Source organism: Pholcus phalangioides, unplaced genomic scaffold (genome assembly GCF_987345545.1).
Source record: "Pholcus phalangioides strain wild (caught in Gottingen) unplaced genomic scaffold, Ppha-v1.0 ptg000011l_1, whole genome shotgun sequence".
In the NCBI taxonomy this organism is placed as follows: Eukaryota; Metazoa; Arthropoda; class Arachnida; order Araneae; family Pholcidae; genus Pholcus; species Pholcus phalangioides.
The window spans coordinates 9,485,146-9,509,020 of NW_028301604.1; the positions used below are offsets into that span (position 1 = coordinate 9,485,146).

General features: G+C 35.5%; 1 protein-coding gene across 1 annotated transcript in view; it reads right to left on the bottom strand.

The window, feature by feature from the left end:
• The window catches only part of HERC2 (E3 ubiquitin-protein ligase HERC2), a 645,607-nt gene extending 623,565 nt beyond the window's left edge, over positions 1-22,042 (bottom strand). Inside the window, exons 1-4 of the mRNA XM_089238586.1 lie at positions 21,660-22,042; positions 20,700-20,899; positions 17,364-17,447; positions 2,709-2,787 (exon numbers count right to left, since the gene is read on the bottom strand). Coding sequence (XP_089094712.1) covers positions 2,709-2,787; positions 17,364-17,438 — 154 coding nt within the window. The 5' untranslated portion in view covers positions 17,439-17,447; positions 20,700-20,899; positions 21,660-22,042. The remainder of the gene's footprint in view (positions 1-2,708; positions 2,788-17,363; positions 17,448-20,699; positions 20,900-21,659) is intronic.
• Positions 22,043-23,875: the final 1,833 nt, after the last annotated feature.

Consider the following 23,875-nt stretch of genomic DNA (forward strand, 5'->3'; position numbering starts at 1 on the left):
GCTTTATTTGTGACCATTTTGTTTACTTCTGATTTTATTTCTTGGTATGAAAAATAATGAAGAGCCTTCTCTATTGCCTAATGTTGATTTTGGTCCTTGTGTTGGAAGCATACAATTCATGAAAGTGTTGTAAATGCTATTAGTCGTTCATAAGAGGGATGAATGACAATTATTTCATCTTTTTATATTACCACCCTTTTTATATCTATCTAATAGAATATATTTTTGCCAAGCAATATACAGTCAACCCTTGGTTCATGAACTTAATTCATTCCTGAAGTTTGTTCGTAAACCAAATTTTTTGCAAACTGAAATAATTTCCCTGAATAATGATTAGTAATCAAAGTAAAATGAACTGATCCATTCCTGGGATCCTGTGCATAACATTAAACCAACGGTAATCATTAAACTAACATTGTAAAAAAAAAACCCAATATGAAAGAGATGAAATTTAAGTAATGCCATGGCTAATTCATTAACATCATCTATAATCCCAGTGTGAAAACTGTCAAAATCTCTGCTGCAACACAGTCTGACCACAACATCCTCCAAGCTAAATCCAGACCGGCCAACCTCAGAAGAAAAACCCTACTCTATCCATAAAAAAGTGTAATGCGTCCCGTTTTCCAATGTACAGGGGAAAAGGTAATGGTGGGGAGGGTACCCCCCCATACTAAAAATTGATTAGGAGAGGGTACCCCCCATACTAAAAATTTATTAGGAAGTTATATAATTATAATCAGAAAAAGTAATTGCTGCATGAGAAAAGATTATATGGCTTACTCTTGAAAAAAAACAACTATTCTCAGAAAGACAACATATCAGTAAAAAATTTGTTTGCTTGTATTTATCTTTTGACATTTTTGTGCTACTGTTTTATCAAAAATGAAATATGATTTCACTCACTGGGACACACAGTCCCCTGATCTTGTGAAAACATATAAAAACAAAAATTCATTAGATGGATGCTAAGTGTTGAAAATCATCTAATATTCATAACTGAAAATTTAACATTTCAATAGAACTTCATATAATAGAATATCGCACTGGAATCAAGTGCATTACTTTTAGCTGAAAAACCTGAAAACTTCTGCCCAATTAACTCAACAATAAAAAGTAATTTTATATTTCCGACATGGTAAAATTTTGACGATACTCAAATATAGAGAAATAATGGTTTATTATTGTAAATCTATCAAAAATGCATGAATTATGGACTCAATTTTCAGCACAAGTTCATTCAGAAAATTTGGCCCGAATTAAAAAAATAAAACGTTATATAATTCATGAAACCATAAATGTTAGGATGGTATGCAAATTTCGGAAAATATTGATCCATCAAATGGATGTTAAAGGATTGGGGCATCTCTCAGTTAGTATGTCTAATACAGAGGCGGCTTGAGACATTGTTTCGGTGCATAAGCTGCACCAGTAAAACAGCCGCAGAAACTCCCAGTGGTGTTCCACTCTTTCTCATTGTGGGGAATGTTGGAATTTTTAGTTACTGGTTCTGCAGAGTAATGTTAACCAACAGACCATCATTGATTTCTAACGCCGACCAGTTTGTGATATAGGCAGGAAAATATCGATATTAGAGATTCTGTAAAAAATCATAATTTTTGAAGCAAAAGCATACAATCATATTAACTTGCTAAAATCATACTAAATACAATAAAATCATAATAGTTGGCAGGTATGTAAATCTATAGTATTATGAATAACTTGCCGCCAAGCTTTGTAAATACGAACTATGTGATATGGGATGATAACATGTTTCCACAAGTAACTGATTGTTAGTTCTATGCTACATATTATTAAATTTAACCAGAGTTCTTTGGTTCTGAGCTTCATAAAGCTCGAAATGACCTGCTGATGCATAGGTTGGATAAGAGTCGTATTTGGGGGAAAGAACATCACTCTGATAAAATCCAATTCTTTATCTAATTCTTCTGTCGAATTTTTTTTTTTTTTAAATTTAAAAATGCCCATCGTGACTCTTGAAATTTGCTTCTTTACAGATTTAGACCATTTCACATGTTTGTAAACTGAATAACTTTTGTTATTTATAAACAGAGGGTTGACTGTAGTAGATTACCAGTCTATGATACATTCGCAAGTTCAGTAAAAGACAGCAGGTAAGTGGAGGAATTTTGTTTTTAATTGGGTTGCTGTATTTTTGAATTATATGGCATCCATATTTGTTATGGGCATCTTTTTCTCAGCCATCTCGTTGGGCATTTTGCCTGTTGTATTTGTATTTGAAATTGTCATTAAGCATCATCACAGCTTGTGAAGACGACTTCTAGGATTCATAGTATTTGCAAGAAAAAGGTTGCTTAATATTCTATTATTTGCTGGAAAAAAGACTAACAAATAAATATAACACTGTATATTGTGACTTTTTCTGTCAGCTTAGCAAAAACACATCTTTTTCAACAGGGGGCTAGCTGAAATGACATTGTTAGGTTAGGTTCCATTGTTTTTTAATGTGTCAAGTTTTTATGTCACTTTTGAGTATAATTGGTTTTCACACAAGGAGTCCAGATGTCTGGATATTTTTGTTAGTGTGATCCATGAAGGGGAAAAAAAGTAATATGAACGTAACGAGCTCTCTAATTATGTTTTTAAAAGATTTTAAAAAAAGTGTTTCCCAGTGGATATTACTAGAAATAGAATAGCTAATGTGAAAACTATAAAATTTTGATTACCTCTCTCAATAAAGATGATTTCTCTTTTGCTTACCAATTGATTCCAAGCATATGACAGCCCTGTCTCTGAAAACAAATCCTGTAACAAACAAATAAAACTAGTAAAATTAAAGTTTTATTACATTCTCACTTTTTTACATATTTCTTTTTAACAATTGCTTCTATACCTGGCTATATCACTGTGTTCAGAGTTTCTAAAACGTTTTTTTTTTAATAGAAAAGAATGAGTTTATAATGTGTTTCGTTCAAGGTAGCTACCCTTGAAAATATATAATTTTCAGGGTTCATACAAGGATATAAATCCAGAATGTAATAATTTTTTTAAATATTCTCCAGTGTCTCTGTTGCAGCTTGTAGTGCTTCCTGAGAATTTGAAAACGTTTCCTCCTAAGAAAATTCTTCATTCAGGAAAAAACTGAAAAAAGTCACATGGAGCAAAATTACGGAAGTAAGTTGGTTGTAGAAATATGGAAATGTAATGTTTCTTACACTGTAAAGTCTTGATTATCCAGTCGTGTGCTAGTCCGGCCGATCCAGTATTCTAGTGCTATTAGGCAGGTTTTCTTCTAGCATAGAAGAAGAAAAAGCATGTCTGTGCACAAAAGTTTAGCGTAAACTGGAATGACGTAGGTGAAAATTTTGGAAATTTTTTTGTATTATCTCCCTGATGAATAAAATTTTTTTATTAATTGCTGCACCACTAGAGAGAAGAAGTTTTTAGTTATTTATTTATGCAAGAGTAATTGAAAACCGGAAATGGTAAATACAGTAAGTACTAAAAGAAAAAAATATTTTTTTTTTGCTTTAAAACGTAGTAAATACCAAGTTTGCCAACCTGGGAAACGATGTGAGCATCCAACTCACTCTTAAGTAGTTGAAAAATGTGTTAGTATATGTCACTTAACATGTTGGTCTATGGTGCCTGAAACTTGTTTTTGAAATGTGATTTGCCTGAAATTTGTGATTTGACACTTACTGTGTTTACCATTTCTGGTCTTTAATTGTCCTGCGCCTTATTATAATAGAGAAAAATAATGAAAAGTCATAGCCAGGCCAGATGACTTGGGTACAGAGTAATAGAGTAAGTGTACCAAAGTCATTCCACCTGAAGGGGTGACTACTCTATTGCCTTGATATTTTGCTTTTCAAATCGCATGTTTCCAACTCACTCAGCGCTGGAAATACAATCAAACCCCAATTTTATGCCAATATTTATTTCGCAGAATTCTGGTGCTATAACGAGTTTTGCATCATATCAAATCACATAGGCGTAAAGTTATTCAAATTGTTGGGCAGGGACTCAGGCTCAATATAACAAATTCTCATTTATAAGATGCATCGTATAAATGAGGTTTGTATGCTAAAACAGGTAAAAACTTTGTATATATGCGAAAATCGTTTTACTGAAATATTTTGAAAATGATCTCTTCTCTTCTCCAGCCATAGCCCTTTTTTAAAAGAATTTTTTTCAAAAATTTAATGGTTTTATTTCAAAATCATTGGTTTCTATTTCTGAGAAAAAATATTGGGTAGGCTGTGTGTCATGGACAGGCTGCAAGTTTTGACGTTTTTTAACACTTTCTTTGTGCCTCGAATCACGTTGGGGGAACTGACATAATTGATATTGGTCTTCCAAAGGTTTAAAACAGTGGTTCTTAACTTTTTTTCATTCCGCACCCCCAGTGCAGTTCAATTTACCTTCCTGCAACCCCCTTGAATAATGTGTTGTGACTATTTGTTAAAAATTAAGTTTCTCAATTAATTACATTAATCATTCACTAATTAGTAGTTTAAAAATTCTAAAGTTAAAAGATAATTGCAAAATAAATTTGTTGAAGGAAAAAAAAGCCCACAGTTATCAATGCAAAGAAAATAAAATAAGTTACATGTCAATTTTTGGTGACTAATTTATTATGGTTTATTCATAATAATATTGAAATTTGGGTTTTTTTCTTTGAGGGGACCTACCCACACATATTATCACTTACATTCCAGCGATTCATGGTTTTTGCTTTCATCAGCAAGTGATGCAAAAAACCCCATTCTGCAGAGGTGTGTGGTAGCGAATGGCAGAAGTGTTTGGAAGTGGTCTTCCCTAGTTCTGGAAATGGTTCCAAATGAGCACACAAAAATTGTTCTAAATCAGAATTTTGAAAGTGCATTTTAATATGTGAGCTGCCTTGCATTTCAATGAAAGAATCTTGCACTAAATTACCATCATTGATACAATTAAGGTAGAAAAAAATGGATTTAGTATCGCAAACAGAAAAAGAAACTTAGCAAAAGTATGTGAAAATTGCATATATGGGTGTGCCAGCATTCAAATTTCACACAACACATTTCTGCAAGTGAAAGCTAAAAAATGAGGTGCCAAAATGTAGGTATGATTTGTATTTTTCAATTTAGAAATTAAATTTTTCAAATCATTTCAATTTCTCTGAATAATGAATCAGCATGTTGCCATTTTTTTCATCTTGCACAGCAAAAATCCAGGGGCGCATCCCTGGTTATAAGAACCACTGACCTATACTACGAGGGCTGCAACTAGATAGGTACTTGGTGAGCACAGGGCAAGCACACATTTTGGCGCCTTCCTTGTGATGTTGAATGAGATGTAAAGAGGTGAAATTTGCTCTTCCTCTTGCTTTGGCACACGCAGCAGCAGACCCTCTGCTCCCCTCTAGTTGCAGCTCTGTATACTACTGTATCAGGAATTAAGCTTTCCTTTTTTTTTTTGACAGCCTAGCCTTCTAGTGGAAAGAGTATAATGCCATAGTTCATTTGCTTAAAACTGTTAAGTACTCATAATAATGCGGTCACTCTGCACTTATTATAAGAAAAATGAGTTGGTTGTTTTCTCACTAAAGCTCACTGACCTCCAAAGACCCCTAATTAAAAACAGTTGGTTTTAAACCTTTGCGGTTAGTGTGTTTAGGCACATTGCTTGTTAGTTCCACTTTTTATCCATATCTGTGGAAGGGCCATCTTAAGAGCATCAATCATGAGCCCCCAGGCCAAGTGACTTTTCTGAGGCCCTACTTGGCAAACTTCAAAAATATCAAACAGTTCTCATTTTTGTTCTGTTCTTTCGAGGCTCCTGGACCATGCCAGAGTGAGTCCATGTGTTAAGACAGCACTGATATATGGTCAATCATCACTTTGAATTAGCGTAAAAGTTGAGAACATTAGACGACCTACAAGCAGGGATTTTTGGTGCGTTTCTAGATCAGAATTCCCTCCCCAGGTTCAGTAAATTTATGATGCAAAAAAAGTAACACAATAATGGAATTTGTACCACGCCACCCTTCTTAGCCCTCTAAATAGTGGGCCACGCATCAAGTAATTGTTATCACCCCGGGATGGAGCCCTGTTAGCACCACCCTGGGGGGACATGACTTCCATCCCAAGAAATTGGTGAGAGATGAGCAGGTCTACATAACCTGAGTGCCCAAAAATCTTTCTAAAACAGTCGTTCTCAACCTTTTCCAAACCGTGGCCAAGTGAATAGAATTTCTATGAGTCTACAACCTGGCCTAGAATAGTTTACTAGTTCATAAGGTAATAAATATTTGATAAACAACCAATTACTGTTTTAATTGCATGTAAATTAATTGATTAATTAATTAAAACCATTCACACACACAAATGAACTAATTAATTTAAAGTCTTTTAAGAGATTAATTAATTTAAAACCCTTTTAATATCAATTTATGAATTGAATGCATCGTTATCTTACGGTCTTAACAGACTAGTAGAACTTTTTCCCTTTTTGGGACTGTATATTAATAACACACAGAAGTCAAAATAGGTGCATATATACCCGTAAAGTACCCAAACTTTTTGCTTCATCGCCCCCCTTCTTCACAAATTTTTTGTTTTCATCGCCCCAGCTCCAGCCAACCCATAGGTTCTTATGCTAAACCCATAGCTTTTACTGCCCCCTGGACCATTCCATCGCCCCCAGGGGGTGATATTCCCCATTTTGGGAAACACTGGTATAAACCTGTTTCCCAAACTTTTTGTTCCATCGCCCTTCTATTATTGCCCCAACTCAAGCATACCCATAAGATCCTATGTTATACTGTAGCTTCTATTGCCCTCCCCCCCTGGACAATTCCATAACTCACCAGGGGGCGATATTGTCCACTTTGAGGAACACTGGTATAAATGAAGCATTTCATGAGTTTTGTAGTTGGATGTTTCTGTAGTTGGATGATACATACAACTACAGCAACATCCTCATTGGAAAATATAATTGATCACAAAGCAATTGAAAGGTCTTAATATTCAATTTCATAGAATAATTTTACATGGTTTTTCAATTACAAAGTTTTCATTTACAGTGGGAAATGAAAATCTTGCCATACATTTAAATTTATTTGTGCTGACTTTCGTCGATATAGCACTTATTAATTAGCATGTTTTGTTAATATAATTTAGTGTAAAATATATTTTATTTCGAATTTTGTATTTAATCTTAGCTAGAAAGAAGTTAGTGATACAAAAAGAAATTCTACATTATAACTCACCACAAAAGTCAACTGAAGAGCAGAAAATTGTAAAATTTTGGGTTAAACACTTGTAGCAGCATATTCACGATAGATGCTCATGTAAATTGTGTAACTTTATAAATTTCAATACAGAGAACGCAATTTTTTTACTCTAAAATTAGAAAACTTTTCTCTGAATTTGTATAAAAAATTTAGATTTGTGAACCTATACGACACTGGAAAACAATCACAACGAAGACTTGCAATGCAATTCACTGCATTCGTGCAAAGAAAACACTATATCATCTGTCATGTGCACCTTGATGATCGATTCAAAACTTAATATTTTCTGTATACAGCAGTTACTTCACTGATTAGTCACAAACATTTGCCATGCATGTCAATTACTTTGTTCATTTTTGAGAACAGGTTAATATGTCTCCCATCTTTATAATTGGACTGATAGAGATTTTTTAGGGGTTTTACGGCTGGACATAAATAATTTCTCTAATGATGGAAGGTGGTTTTCTATTGCCCAGAAATTCCCAATCTCTCACCAGTAACCCCACTTCGAAGTTATATGGCTTGACCACTGGCGAGTAGCACAGATGTAAATGTGTGTCTGGACCCACTGCCTTCCTGGGGGCAAAGCAAGAAAGCATCCACACAACCGAAAATTTAGAGAAAGAGAGGTGGCGTGGGGGGCTCTCTTCTACATAGAGGAATGCCTCTTTACTGACGGCTAAAGACTTCATAGTTTCAACAAAATAGGCCCTCCTACGGAGAAAAAATTCAAAACGGCAAACGCTGATTTTTCATTCTTCCCTTGTTAAATCAATTCCCCACAACAGCTGGAGGCTGACAGCCCTGGATGATTCCCATCATTTTTGTATTTTTTTTTTTTATGCTTTAAATTCATCATAAAGGGGCCATTGAAAGTCTGGTCTGCGGGTCTGCAAAAGATTCCAGCCTAGGGGACCTGCTCCAGGATGTGAGGAGGCCATGTATTCAATATTTGCAAAAACAATTAGAAATTTATACTTATAAAAAATTTTTTATTCCTGATCTGGGAGTGCTCCCCTCCCCCCTTGTTGCTGTGAGGTGCCACAGCTTTCCCAATCCAACAACATTTTATTTCCCATCAGACCGCGGTATAACATCACACCTGAGGCCTGAATAAATATAACTTCATGAACAGGGTTATTTAATAACGGGTAAACTCTTTTTGCCAGTTAACTTAGGACTTGAAAAAACTGTTGTTATCAGTGTGTTGACATTAAAAATGGTCGACGTTTTACCAAGGTCTTACTGTATATCAATGATTCCCAGAGGGTGAGCCACATGCCCCCTCCCCCGAGACCCCACAGGGAACTAGGCTGAAGTCTCAGGAAGAATTTTATTTTCTGTTTTTTACCATATAAATTCACAACAGATGGGGCATTGGGAAATCCTGCCCGATACCTGCAAAACATCTCAATCCAGAAACCCTGTTCAATGATGTGGGGGCCCATTGCTGCGAGATACTTTGCAGGTAAAATTATAATGAGAATGTACAGTATACTGTATTGTATTTTTATAGGGCTATGATTCCCAATCCGTTTGTCACAGCACTTTGTGGGTGCAACAGACAGGGCCATAACTAAGCGTGTAGATCATTTCTGTCAAGTGGGGGGGGGGGGCTGAAACAAATGTAATTATGCTTCACCTCCACAGTGTAAAAGTCAATGACTTTGAAAGATGTTTTTTGTTCCTCCTAAAATTTGCAGCCCTCTCAAAATTGCTGCCCAGGGCCAAAAGTTTTTTTGTAAACATGGCAGTGTTTTTCACACACCTCATGTTATTTTTCTGCAATGACTGATGAAACACTGATATTTAAATGAAAGTTAATTTAGTGGAAATTAATTCCCTGGGAGCTCCCAAGCCTTTTTAACTTTTCATTTCTCTTTTTAACATTATTTTTTTATTTCTTTTAAATGTTGTACAGTGAAGTCTCACTGCCGCTGTGGTGGTCGAGTGGTCATAGTGATGGACTCGCATCGCGAGGATCCGGGTTCGAACCCCACTGTAGCCGCAATAGTGGTTGGCTGAAGTTGGTTTCCTGTTGTTCCCAACTTTGAGGCACAAATGCGAGCCGATCTCCCCATTGAAAAGTCTCGCCACAGAGAGCAACAGGCCTACAACGATACAATTATTCAATCATTACACTTCACTCATAGTTAGAAAAATTGGCGGTAGATGACAGAACTACACATAACAAGCATTACACAGAAACAAACTTCATGTCAGGTTTCACTACATGTATACTCACATTCCAACATGTACCAATTCATTAGAGGTTCCGCAGAGGAATATGAACGAGGTACATGTATGGCTTAGTAGTGAAGTCACGATACTCGATATAACTATAAATCCCTGTACAAGGATGTTTTTTCAAATCTAGTTGGAATCGCTTATAGTCTAATGTTAAACTCTAATCAATACAACAATATCCTTCACTATGATAAACTCCTCTATAATGATATTTCTTGAGGCAATTTTGAAACCCAGCTACAATGATATTTTTTATATGTTGCTCGTTGTTTGGTATGTTGCTCGAAATATTCTTTAATTAATTTTTCAACTCATCACGTATTTTAGTTGCTCCGAGGACGTTTAATAATATTGGTATTTGCAAAGATGAATTTAACGGCAGGAGTAAGCCCTTGCCCACGACTTCTAAAAGGCCACACAAAACCCCAACTTTTTATCTTTTTGTTAAATTTAATGGACCCAATATTTTCTTCTCTGCCCGGGGACTCAACAAACCTTAATCTGCCTATGGGGTGTTTGGTACCACTGGTCACCATTTGTGTTGTTGATGAAGTTTTTGGTATCGTTTTTTTTGGTGTGATACAGTGCATGGCCCTACAGGCACCAGAACCTTGGGGCTGAGACCATTTGCCCTACACCCAATAATTTCTGGAAAAATAATGTAATGCACCCTCCCTCTCCTGCAGACGCACTTGAGTCTTGTATTACCACCACCTTTTAGTCCCCCCCCCCAACGACACCTCTGTATGGCCCCTACATGGGTGGGGTTGACAGGGCTCCAGCATGGGGGACAGTTCTTGTCATTCTTTTTATTTTTCACATTGTAAATTTACTATGTAGGGGCTCCAAGAAAAGTCTGGCTGGAGATCCGCTGATATCCTAGCCTAAGCTGCCTGCTGCAGGATGTGGATGGCTCCATCTTCTGAACCATACCACAGTGTATTTAGGGCCGTATTTATGTTTTTGCTGCCTGTGGGCTATACAAATTTTGCCGCCCCCCTCCCACTTCAGTCAAACTTTTTTTATTCCCCCTTTCACCCCCCATACCATTACTAATAAGCCATTTATTATAAACAAACAACAAAAAGTGGTACTGTACATAGTTGTGCCTAAATTTTACTTTTCTGTCCTGTATTCGTATTCTATTCCGCTCCATAATGATCGGAATAGCATACGAATGGGGGAGGGGGTGCTCAACCTCTGGTCCGCAGGCGTCTACACATCGATGAAATACACTTATAAATTCAATTTGAATGTATGGTGCATACAGCATACATTCGAATATGAAAGTGTCTCATCACCAACCAATATTATGTTTCTTCTGGCCATTAGTATTCTTATTTGGAAGCGATGCCTCCGTAAGCTAACGCGCCTGTCTATGATCTCAAAGAAAGGTTCTCTCTTCATGCAATAACATTGATTTCAATTTTTTACTTATATCTTCTCAAGAGCGAAAAAGAGAATTAATGTCTTCGTATTGTCTTATATTATCCAATTGCATCAATCCATATATTTTATGATGTTTTGAAATTAATTATGAGCCCATATAAATTACATTGAAGAAATTCCGCAGCTTTAATCAAGCATTATTTGAAGGAAAAACAGGCAGATCAATAACTTGAGGTTAAAAAAAGATTTCAAAATGTCTAGCTCCCATTAGAAAGAAAAAATGATTCATTTCTATGTTTCTTTAATTTAGATTTGTTTCTTTCATGAGTCGCACAGCAAGTCTCTATATTGGTTACCTTGTATGTCCCTCAAGAGAAAGGGAAATATCACGTGATCCAAAAAGCCTCATTATATTAAACTGATTCTAAATGTGAATTAAAATAGGATTTACAGAGTTGTAATTAATTTTTTATATTAGAATTAAAAACAAAATGAGCAATAACTAACATACATTTCATTGTGGCTTTTTGTTTCTAGAATCTAGATATTTGATTGAGTAGCCTATATTTTTTTTTATTGAAGTACATGTAGTTTAATGCAGTATCGTATTTCTTAGACAGAGAAACCACATGAACGTATGCCTCGCTGTATCAGGAAAAAAAGAACCATCAATATATGACATTTGGTTTATGAACTTAACATAAGGCCCGCATCTGTCGCACATTTCTGATACAAAATTGATTTAATGCTTATTTTTAATATTGGAAATTCTTCCTAAATGCTCAGTAACCCTTGTCAAATGCTTGCCAATTTCAAAAATGCTACTCGCTAAATTGACAGTTAAATATCATGTGATGCAGCAAGTCACTCTCAGAAATTGTATTTTTTGTGAAACGAAAATTAACATATACGCGTCATATCTCTCTCAGTGTAAGCACTACTAGTCTCTAAAATAACGTTTTTCAAAATGTAAGCAACGTGATGCTCATTCCATGAAATAAGGGGATCAATATAACATAATAAATACTGTGTATATGTAAAACGCACCATGTCCATTTTCGTCAATATTGAAATAACGCTATTAATTTGCTGCATTTTTCTTACACTGTACAGATAGGAATAGAACATCAAGTCCTATTTCAATAAATAACAGAGATATTCACTTTAAAAACACTTTAAACGGCTCCCTTGTAAAACTTCTCTTTTGGCACATGGTGACAATTATGTCTCTGATGTACAGAAATATTTCAAACTGCAAATGTGAAATGTAAACTGTTCACCTGTCGTGTTTGTTACACATCTGAAAAGCAAGTAAGGCAGGATGATATAAAGATTGCAGAGAAAAACACAATTTAACTGTTGTCCCTGTATTCAGATCTGAACTAAAATTGCTGATTTTAGAGTAGAAATGCGGAAATTTAGTGGGGTTTTCTGCCACATTAATAATTTTAAAAATTGAATTGAATCTTTGGTTTTCGGAATATTGAGCTCACTTACAGATACGAAGCCTAGAAAATTAAATATAAAATAATGAGCAAGACCCACTTTTTTGAGGTGGATATTCGTGCAATAACATTGATTTAAAATTTTTATTTATATCTTCTTAAGCGGGAAAATATGAGAATTAATGTCTCCGTATTGTCTTATACACTGAAGAGAGAAAAAAAATGGTACACCTGCTTAATATTGTGTAGGGCCCCGCGAGCCCGCAGAACTGGCGCAACACGATGTGGCATGGACTCGACTAATGTCTGAAGTAGTGCTGGAGGTAATTGACACCACGAATCCTGCAGGGCTGTCAATAAATCCGTAGGAATAAGAGGGGGTGGAGATCTCTTCTGAACAGCATGTTGCAAGGCATCCCAGATATGTTCAATAGTGTTCATGTCTGGGGATTTTGGTGGCCAGCGGAAGTGTCTAAAGTCAGAAGAGTGTTCCTGGAGCCACTTTGTAGCAATTCTGGACGTGTGGGGTGTCGCATTGTTCTGCTGAAATTGTCCAAGTCCGTCGGAATGCACAATGGACATGAATGGGTGCAGGTGATCAGACAGGATGCTTACGTACCTGTCACCTGTCAGAGTTGTATCTAGACGTATCAGGGGGCTCATATCACACCAACTGCACACGCCCCATACAATCACAGAGCCTCCACCAGCTTGAACAGTCCCCTGTTGACATGTAGGGTCCATGGATTCATGAGGTTGTCTCCATACCCGTACACATCCATCAGCTCGAAGCAATTGGAACCGAGACTCGTCAGACCAGGCAACGTGTTTCCAGTCCTCAACAGTCCAATGTCTGTGTTGTCGGGCCCAGGCGAGGCATAAAGCTTTGTGTCGTGCAGTCATCAAGGGTACACAAGTGGGCCTTCGGCTCCGAAAGCCCATATTGATGATGTTTCATTTAATGGTTCACACGCTGACACTTGTTGATGGCCCAGTATTGAAATCTACAGCAATTTGCGGAAGGGTTGCACGTCTGTCACGTTTAATGATTCTCGTCAGTCGTCGTTGGTCCCGTTCTTGCATGATCTTTTTCCGGCCGCAGCGATGTCATAGATTTAGTTTTGTACCAGATTCCCGATATTCAAAGTACACTCGTGAAATGGTAATATGTGAAAATCCAAATTTCATCGCTACCTCGGAGATGCTATGTCCCATCTCTCGTGCGCCGACTATAACACCACGTTCAAACTCCCGTAAATCTTGATAACCTGACATTGTAGCAGCAGTAACCGATCTAACAACTATGCCAGACACTTGTTGTGTTATATAGGCATTGCCGACCGCAGCGCCGTACTCTGATTGGTTCTATATCTATTTATTTGCATACGCATGCCTGTACGTTTTTTTGGCTCTTCAGTTTATAATGATATAATATCTCTACAACAATATTTTTTCTTGATCCGTAATCATTATATTGAAGTTTCACTGTATTTCATTTAGCTATTGTTTGTTTCAGTGTTATTAGTCATACACACACACACACAGTATTTTGCCAAAAATATTTCAGAAAGGGCTCCTGAACTCAATAAAGTAAATATGGCTCAGAGTCAGAGAGAGAGTACTTATTTCAGTTTTAATCAGTATTGGCCTATTTTTAACCTTTTTTCCTTCTGCATCGTCTGGACACCTCCTTCCCCAAGTGTTAACAAAACGTTTGCACAAAAGAAGAGATAGTTTTTTGAGTTTTAATACAGCACCAACAAGAAAGAACCTCCACCCCATATTGCCTCCAGATGTCATCCAGAGATGCTTTCAGGCATGGGCGGAAACATGAGGGGTATTGCTCCCCCACTGGCAAAGGTGTAGTTGACTGATCTCAACACACAATATATATGTGTATATACATATCGACATCATCATCGTGCGCCCTCAGATTTCCTATCTCAGCCTATGCCTTCGGGCAGCAACAATTGACACAGAGGAAGAATGAAATTGAAAATCGAGTGTTGGGGTTGACCATGAAAAAATACTAATAATTGTCAGAAAAAAATGAAAGCCAAGAACAAGTCAATTGCGATTTGAAAAAAAGTATTAAAATAAAATTTCAAGCCGATTGTTTTTACTAAACTTTTTCTTTGGGCTATTTTTTTTTATCATAAAAATTGTTTTTCCAAGCCAAATATGCGAAACATATCCACAGGCATTTTTGGGGGGGACTGAGCCGGCTCTTGAAAATTATTGAGGGGCTTAGGCCCATGGGTCGGATACAAGTTTATGCCTATGTGTCAAATCATGGCTTTGTAACGTATCATCGGTGAGCTCTATGTTCCATTCATTGTCATGCCACCAATAACCCCTAGTGACAAACACTAGTTCATCCCTGGGAATGGATCGGGTTGTGTCATCAGATTCATGAATAATTTCTTCATGTATAATGATTAGGCTCGAATTTCTGTCTTTGCATATTTTTTTATTTTTTTGCACATTTTGATATTTTTATGTGATAGAGCATATAATTATATATAAGGTATATTTTTGCATATTTCATAATTTTCAATCAATTAAAAGTAACTTTTCCTGGTTATTCCAATTCCACTTTAGACTGGTTTTTTGGTTCCTGTCTCTGAGATGAGAGCTTTCTTCTTCTTCCCTGTTATTCACAGCCTCCAAAACGTACCCCCCACACCAGCCTGGGCCATCTATGACCATTTATTAAAGGGTCAAACTCCTGCCAAATATCAGAAATATGCGTGCCAATTGATGATCTTAGCAACCTTTTGAAAATCGTGCAAAAGCGCAGTGAATGTTTAGAGCATATTCATTAGGGTTAGGATTTTTATTTACTAAAAGTGAAAGTTGTTGCTGATTGGTTACAAAATTCTGAAATTTCGAGTTATGGTGAATGGGGAATTCCCTGGTTGGAAAGGCGTCATAAATGGAGTTCCTCAAGGAAGTGTCCTTGGCCCCATACTTTTTTCACTTTTTATCGATAAACTTGATCAGGGTATCGATGGGATAACTAGCAAATTCGCAGATGATGTGAAGCTAATGGGGGTACTCGGGAATCATAGCGATAGGGAGTTGCTCCAGACCAACTTAAACAGGATTGGAGCATGGGCAAATGAATGGAGAATGACGTTTAGCGTTCATAAGTGCATGGTCGCTCATTTTGGTTCGAGCAACCCATGGTTCTCTTACAAGTTGAATGGTGTCACTATCCCGGATGCAGCTAGGGTCACCGATTTGGGAATTCTCATTGACGAGCGGCTTAGGTTTTCTGAACATTGTTCAGCGGTGGTAAAAAAAACGAATAGAATGCTTGGTCTCATTTTCAAAAAGGTATCTTCGCGTTCTCCTAAAGTCATTCTTCCGCTTTTTCGAGGTTTAGTTTGTCCTGGACTGGAGTATGCTGTAAGGTTTTGGAGACCATACCTACAGAGGGATATAGACTTGGTTGAAGGGATGCAGAGAACAGCTACACGTGTCCTTATTGGCACACTGGGCTTGAGTTATGAAGAGAAACTTCATTTTTTGAGTATGTTTACATTGGATGAACACAGATGTCGAGGAGATATGATCGAAGTGTTCAAAATTTTCCACTGGGATAGATAGAATGGACCATGAACTTTTAGTACACTGCCAATCGACTGCTTTTACAAGGGGACACCAGTATCGATTGGTAAGGAACAATGCAAGATTATGGTGTCGCAGGGAATTTTTCTCTAATAGGGTTGTCAATAAATGGAATAGCTTACCCCCGGAGGAAGTAAATTGTAACACAATTGACACATTTAAAAAGAAGTATGATAAACATATTGGGGTAAATCGAGAAGCTATTCATACTTAGAATAAGACAACCATAATTATTCTTTATGGGCATTGTATAATATTTTATCATGTGTATATATATTGTTTATAATGTTTCTAATTACATTTTTAATTGTGTTGCTTTATTTTTGAAATATATGACATCCATATTTGTTATGGGCATCTTTTTCTCAGCCACCTCGCTGGTCATTTTGCCTGTTGTGGTGTTGTATTTGTATTTTTGTATTTGTATTTAAAAAGATATGGCAATATAAAGGTGGTTTAGAGATTTCTATTGTGCCCATCAAAGGGCTAATCTTTAACTCTATAAGCGGCGTTGATAAGGTATCTCACCTCTAAAAGCCTCTTATTTTAGCACTATCACACCAAGATATTTTGTAAAGTTGATTTCTCAGTAGAAATTTTTTCCTATACTCCTTAGTTTTTCCTTACTGAAAATCTGAAGAAATCCTACTTCATTACAAACGATATGACAGTTTGAAGGGGGTTACGTAATTTCTTCTGTGCCGCTTAAAGGGTTAAATGTGGTATTAAGCTCATTAAGCTCTCGAATTAACTAAAAGGGTAATCTGATCTTCCATGTGATTTCTATAGGGCCTGGAACCTAACATTTTCTTATATGTTTGTGGTATCTGTATAATTGTGTGTGCCTGTAACAAATATAAAATATTGTCAAAAAGTCACCCAGCAAATACTAAATATTTTGCCAATAAAACAACCACAGTATTTAACAAACAGATTTCATTAGATTAATTATCATCCACAGTTGAAACAATATAAGTACACACCAAAGTAAACTTCTATCAAGACTGTAAGATGTAACCACTAAGCACTGTGAACCATGCGATGTTTACATGATACCTTAAAACACAGGTTATGATAAAAGTATGAAAGATAATTGTGATATATTTTGGTACTATTTTTAATCATGGAAGGCTCACTCTGGTGGCTGAACTTGGAATCACCTTCCTACTTCACTTACAGGGGATACGATGTCATATCTAAAATAAGATATTAGAGTATGTACCCAAGTCACCCCAGTTTACGGTATGTTATTTGAATGGGGTTTTTCAAATCACTTACAGAAATCTGCGATTTCGGTAATCTGGAACACCCTGGTCTCACATGTGCCAGATTAGCCAGAGTCTACTGTACTAAAAATGGGGTTAAAATATTTATCCCAAACAAATTACCTGCAAGTTCTGTTTTCTCCAATATTCATTATAGCCTTCATGAAAATTAAGCTTAAAGATTATTTTATCCTCCATATTGTTCACCTAGAGGAAGAAAAAAGAAATTTTAAACAAGATTATAAGTTATAAAACAATACACAAAATGCAAAGTACTTGACCAATAATAATAAAATATAATAGAGGCATAGGAAACAGCGGAAATTATCTCTCTCCTAAGTTTGTTTCCGAGGCTCTGTTCACTGCTGCTATCTATTTTTCAGTTAAAAACATTTTGTACCCAAAATTTATTTTATGATATGGTCTTTATTAATTAAATTACACAAATTATGGCCTAAAACTCTCTAAGGCAGGGTTTTTCCACTAGGATTGTAATTTTGGCTGGTGAAATTGGTTTTGATCAGTCCACCAGCCAAAGGTGGTTTTAACTGGCTAGAAGTGGGCAAAACTCGTAGAAAATTATTGGGATACTTGAAATTGTCTTAAACTGATGTAGTAATAGTTTTAACTGGTTTCTTCCATATTAAATTTCAAATTAACATAGTTTTTACTTTTAACGAGAATCAGAATGTTTTTTTAAAAAACAGGATTGCATTCACTTTTACCAGGTGTGGTTTTAACCACATAAAAAATGTGTTTCAACCATGCTAGTTGATATTAGTTATGACCATTCGCATAGGCATCTTCAAATGGTAGAAAACACACTGCAACAAATTTTTCTATTATTCAACATTTTTTTTTAATTGTACGGTTTTTTAATTTTTTTATCCGCTTATAGTCATATTTTCATGCATGGTACTAAAGACAATATGGAGAAAACATGGTAAATTCTGACGTCTAAAACCTTGCCAATCCTGACTTACTACTATAGACAACTTCAAATGGTCGAAAGAAACAGCAACAAATTTTTCCATTATTTTTTTAATGAGTAGTTTTTCATAGAACTGCCATAGTATCATACCACCTTCTTCCCACATCAGGCAAGGCCACAACTAGTAGAAGGAGGGGGTTCTAGAGTGCCCGGGTACTGAGTTTACTGTTTTTACACTCAAAATTATAGGGAAGGCATCAAAATAGACCTGACCCTGAGAGACAGGGTAAGTTTTTGTTTCTAGTTGTGGCTCCGACAGAAAGTTTTACAACTACTAATCTATTTAAATTCAGTTTCATTCAAGTTGACAGAAAATATAATCAAGGAATATAGTTAAATATTTATACTTTGTTTCTTCAATCATTAATTTGAGTAAGGCAGTATCATGTAACTACTGTTAAAAGATTTAATGGGGGAAAATTCTAATGAAGTTTGAGTTTTGACCACTTGAAGTGTCAAAAATACCAGGGGGTGTACCACCTTCTGATTCTTAATAACCAATCATCCATACGTAAGAATCGGTTTGTAAGAATTGAGCTCCGAATGCAACCACGGTGTGATTGTTAAAAGTTATTCTTAAGGTCACGTGACGATGGACAGGCCAATAAATTTCCCTTTCTGGGGAATTTCGCCATTGGCCAATCAGCACCCAGCTAAAAATTAATAACAACTTGTTGACAAGATAGAGAGGAAAAGAAATTTTAGAGCGACACTAGCCTGAAAAAATGGCGGAGATTATTTCAGCAAATGTGAATACGGTTGAGAAGAAATGATAAATACATAATACTTTTTTAACATGTTGCAGTAAAAAACAAACATATCCATACTTAATCATCCGATATGATTCAAATTAAAGATTCATCTCACGTTCACTGGGATGGATCCCTGCCACCCTCCATGAAAAGGGGCTAGGCTATATATGTTATGGTGAAAGTGATAAAGAGCTGTTATTATATGAATAATCACCGGCCATTTCGGTAAGTTTGATAAATTTTGCTCATATACCGTGAATCTATCACATTTGTAGGTCATTATGCATAATTGTCAAACCATGGTTAAGGCGATAAATGAGTCAATAATGAGTTGTGTTTACATTATATAAGTGAAGCTAACATTACAAGACTATCAATAATTTTTATAATATGCTTCATGTTTCTTTAAATTAATTGTCATGGTGAATTGAATGTGGTGATGTAGATGTATTGCATAGCTGCTTCGTGGTCAAATAACAATAATAGTGATCAGATAATACATCAATATTAAAAATAGTCATCGCTTCTGTAATGTTGGCTTCTTCACGCACACCAAAGCATGTGGAAAAAAACAAATGCAGCAGCAGGTTAATAATGATTTTTAATTTATGTACAATTATATTTCGGCCGATTAGAGCTTTAACTCACATATTTTGTGGGAGAAATTCAATTTTCTCTGAAGTTTTAAACTAATAAAAAATTTCAAATCTACAAGTTCCCATAATATGAAAAAAATTGTATTTACGACTCATTGATTATGATATTTATGGATTGAAAATTTAAGAATTATGCATAATCACTGGTAAATGTGATAAATGTAGCAAAATTTATCAAACTTTATTGAAATAATCCGATATTTTATCACTATTATCAACATATATGTGGTGTATATAGACTAACACTGTTTTAAACTCTCCCACACAACCTTCAGATAACTTTTCGATAACTTAAAAAGTCTCACGAATTCTTTATTTGGAAATAAAAATGCAATGTTAATTTTTTTTTCATTTTTTAAAATATGAATCATAAAAAAACTTCTATTTAAGAAAGAATTAGAGTTATCTCGCATATAGAAGAAAAAATTGTTTACTAAGAATCAAGCTAAGAAGTTGGTAGCCTTGGTTCTTAACTCGATTCTTAACTATGGAACAAAGCAGATTCTTAGTTAAGAATGTGGTAGCAAAATTCCCTCTTAATTCTTAACTAAAGATCAAATCCATAGTTAAGAAGCGGATTCTTATTAAGAATAAGAAGGTGGTACATCCCCTGTTTAAAATACATTATTTAAATACGCTATTTTCCAAATATTTTTATTTGGTTGTAAAACTGGGGTGACCAAGGGCGTAGCGAGGGGGGGGAGGACTTGGGGGTCTGGTCCCCCCCCCCCCGAAATGTGAAAAAATGACCGAAAAAAGGGAAAAAGATGGCCAAATCCATTGTTCTGTCACTTTGGTCCCCCCCCCAAAATGAAAGTGGTCCCCGCGCGAACGAAATTTCTGGCTACGCCCCTGGGGGTGACCATTAAGAGGGGTTGGTTTTACTGTATATTAAACACTGACAAGAATAATATAAGCACAAATGTTGTAATTGATGCAAATGTATTCATGAAATTAAATCAATATCTATTTCCTGAAAGAAATTAATTCACAGAATTTCATTTGCAAAATAGAAAATAACCTTTTAACAAATCTTAGAAAATAACTCTATGATGTTTACCTAAGAAGGAAAAGGTTATTCTTCTGTTCCATTTGCCCTCATGTTAACTCAGAATACACAATGAACCAAGCAAGAGATTTATAGATGAACTTGAAAATCATCCATTTTCATCTGATATGACTCCAGTCTCTAGCTCCTCCAGATGTGTAAAAATAATAAGACCTAGACTTTCTACCCATTTTTTAGTAAAGCTGAGAAACCTGTGAGAAAGAAAAACAAGTTTTCTTGAATTTGAAATTTACTACAAATAAGTCAGTAATGAATGTGGGTCCATCTTTATTCTGTAATTTGCTGAGCTTCTGTATAATATAAACAGGATGACAAGTTACAACACTAGCAATGAGTTCACTGCTTCCTGAGATAGATCGTGTGTGCGTACATCAGAGACTCGTTATAAGCCTCTCGAATCTTATATGGAGAAAATCTGTGGTGATTCTAAAAGAAAAAAAATATATGATGTGTATTCATTATTCCCAGAGAAACCTGAGATAGAAACCTACACATAGTGTAGGGCTATTTCAAGAAACAGCCAGCAATTGAAATGAAAGAATTGACAACAAAAAAAATTACATATGAAAATATTGGAATTTTTAGTGATTACAATTTTGTACAGCATACTTAATTTACCGAAGAATATCAAAACAATTATGAATGTAAATAATTTAAACCACACAAAGATGGGGGAATAAATCTTAAGGTACTTTAAAAAATCACTGTTTGAAAACAAAAGAAAAAAATGAAAGCAATATCGTTTCTTCCATATAATTAAAGGAATTGTGGAAAAATTCAAGCGAAAAAGTAGCTAATGCAGAAAAATACAACTGGACATGATCGTAAAAGGACGGCATTATTAAATGAAATTCTCATTCACCATTCTGAAAACATGCAATCATTTCATTATTTATTGTCAAAGCATGAATATCCAGTAATTTTGTTTTAATAGAAATTTTTGTATCTTACTTGGTTGCTTATCTTTACCGATAACTTTTTAAAATATGTGTTCAAAATTATCAAATATGCAATTATGTCAGTATGCACAATACCATAATGAAAATCCACTTGAATATTGAATATTCCGTTAAATAATTGTTCGCATCGAGAGAGAATTTCGAATTTGAAGTCAATTCATGTAAAAAAACGAAACACATGTTCACTCTTTTTGACAAAATAAGGGTGAAAAAATCTGAATTTCATGTTCGTAAAAAAAAAATTTCATGTGTGAAAAGTGTTTTAAGCTTTAGAAAATGAATATATGCTAATTCGGTAGAAGGGAATGAACCCATATGCTGTAATTTCACAATCGACTTTTTTCATCTCCATTCACTCTTTTATGTTTGTTTACAGCGATTCTATAGTCAAGCAAAACATGCTAAGAATATTATGAAGGCTTTAAAAATTGGTCTTCATCCGCCCTCGTTTATGACAGAGTCAAATGGCCATACGTTGCCCTCGTTTACGATAGAGTGGGATGACCATGCTTTTTCCAGGACATTCCCTTTTCCCCAGCTAACCAAAGCTGATTGGTTAAAAACCTGAAATTCAGGTTTTTTTTTCACCAATCAGCGTTTTCACGCTACGCGCGCTGTAGAAACCTGCTCCTAGGAAAACCTGGCTTTAGTTTTAAAATCGTGATTCGCCGCGTCATGTTGCTTATATGTTATTAGGTACCGTAGCATGAAGATAATTTTCCTAATTTTTTTATTCTTACGTTGCAGCGAAATATATATATTCTAGCGAAGTGACAGCCCCGAGTTCATATGATTGCAAAGCCGCTTGAAAGATGCAGCTCTTACGCGAAAGAAGAGAAGCTCTTAATGCAGCTTTGTATGATTGTGACGTGCGCAGAAGAGAATTTTAAATGCTTTTTGAAGGTTTGTAGCTCAAAATTTTTCTGGGAGAGATTCTTTGTGCTCCTCAAACCAAATGTAAGCCTCTTAAAGGTCGATCTTGCGTACGCCAATACCCCTGACCAGAGTGCAGGGTAATGCAATATGGTAGGTCTTCTCATGGTGCAACTTGGATAACGCAAATTCTACAAAGTCATTGTACCGCTTCATCATTGTTTGGCGCAGTGTAAATTGATGGTCCTTGCACCAATGACTAAAAATAAATTCCAATCCAAAATGAAGGTGCATATGCACCCTCGAATTAATAATAGCACATATCGCAGTAAAATCGTTTGAAAATATATTTTAGTGAAGTGCTATTGTGCACTCTCTAAAAACACGCTCTATCGCCTTTGCTATTGCGATCCGACCACACAGTCTATGACCAAAATTGCTAGTTTAAGAGTGTCTTATATTACCTCTTAAAGTTTGTCCCATGAGTTTAGAATCACCCGGTATCACATGTGTGAAACATCAATAATGTATAGCCCCTTCCACTACCTATCAAATAAATATGTCACAATTCTTCGATCAAAAGCAGCCACGGAATTTCGATTTATAAGCCACATGAAAAAAAAAATGCGATATTAACTAATATTTTTAAGCGATAATATTAGTTAAAATGTTAGGTTTGTCTCGAAATTTTAACAGTTGTTCTTTGTGTATGGTAAAAGAACGTTGGTAATCCTTAGTAGATCTAAGCTCCCTATATTGCATAAAGCAGCATGTTATTTTATCATTCCGCACAGATATATCGCTATTCTATGAGCAAAAATAGGTCTGTGCAGCCGAAGTAGTCGCCTGACGTCAAATATGACGTGAAAATTTGGTCATTTTCTCTGAATGACGTCAGTCAAAAAAAAAAATCACGTCATTTCAAAGTCATTTAATGACCACGAACAGTAAAGGTCAGGAAATAACGTGATTCTTGATGATCTTAATGAAATATCAGGTCATTTCATGACCTTATCAGCCATGAAGGTCATTAAATGACGTGATTTTTTATGGCGTAAATGATTTTGCGTCATAAAAATGACGAATTTTTTCCAACTGAAAAATTCTGTTCCGGATGAAAATATCAAAATTATCCAAAATGTTTGTCAATGAACCTTCAGAGGGTGTTTCAAAATTACCCTAGGCGTATTCATTACTGGTTGTCACAAGATAAATGAAGTATACTTTTAATTGCGATTTTGTTTTGAATGGAAATGCAAAATTTTTCAATGAGTAATTGTTCATATAAATTTATCAACACGTTATATAAATTATAATTGCATCCATATCATGTTT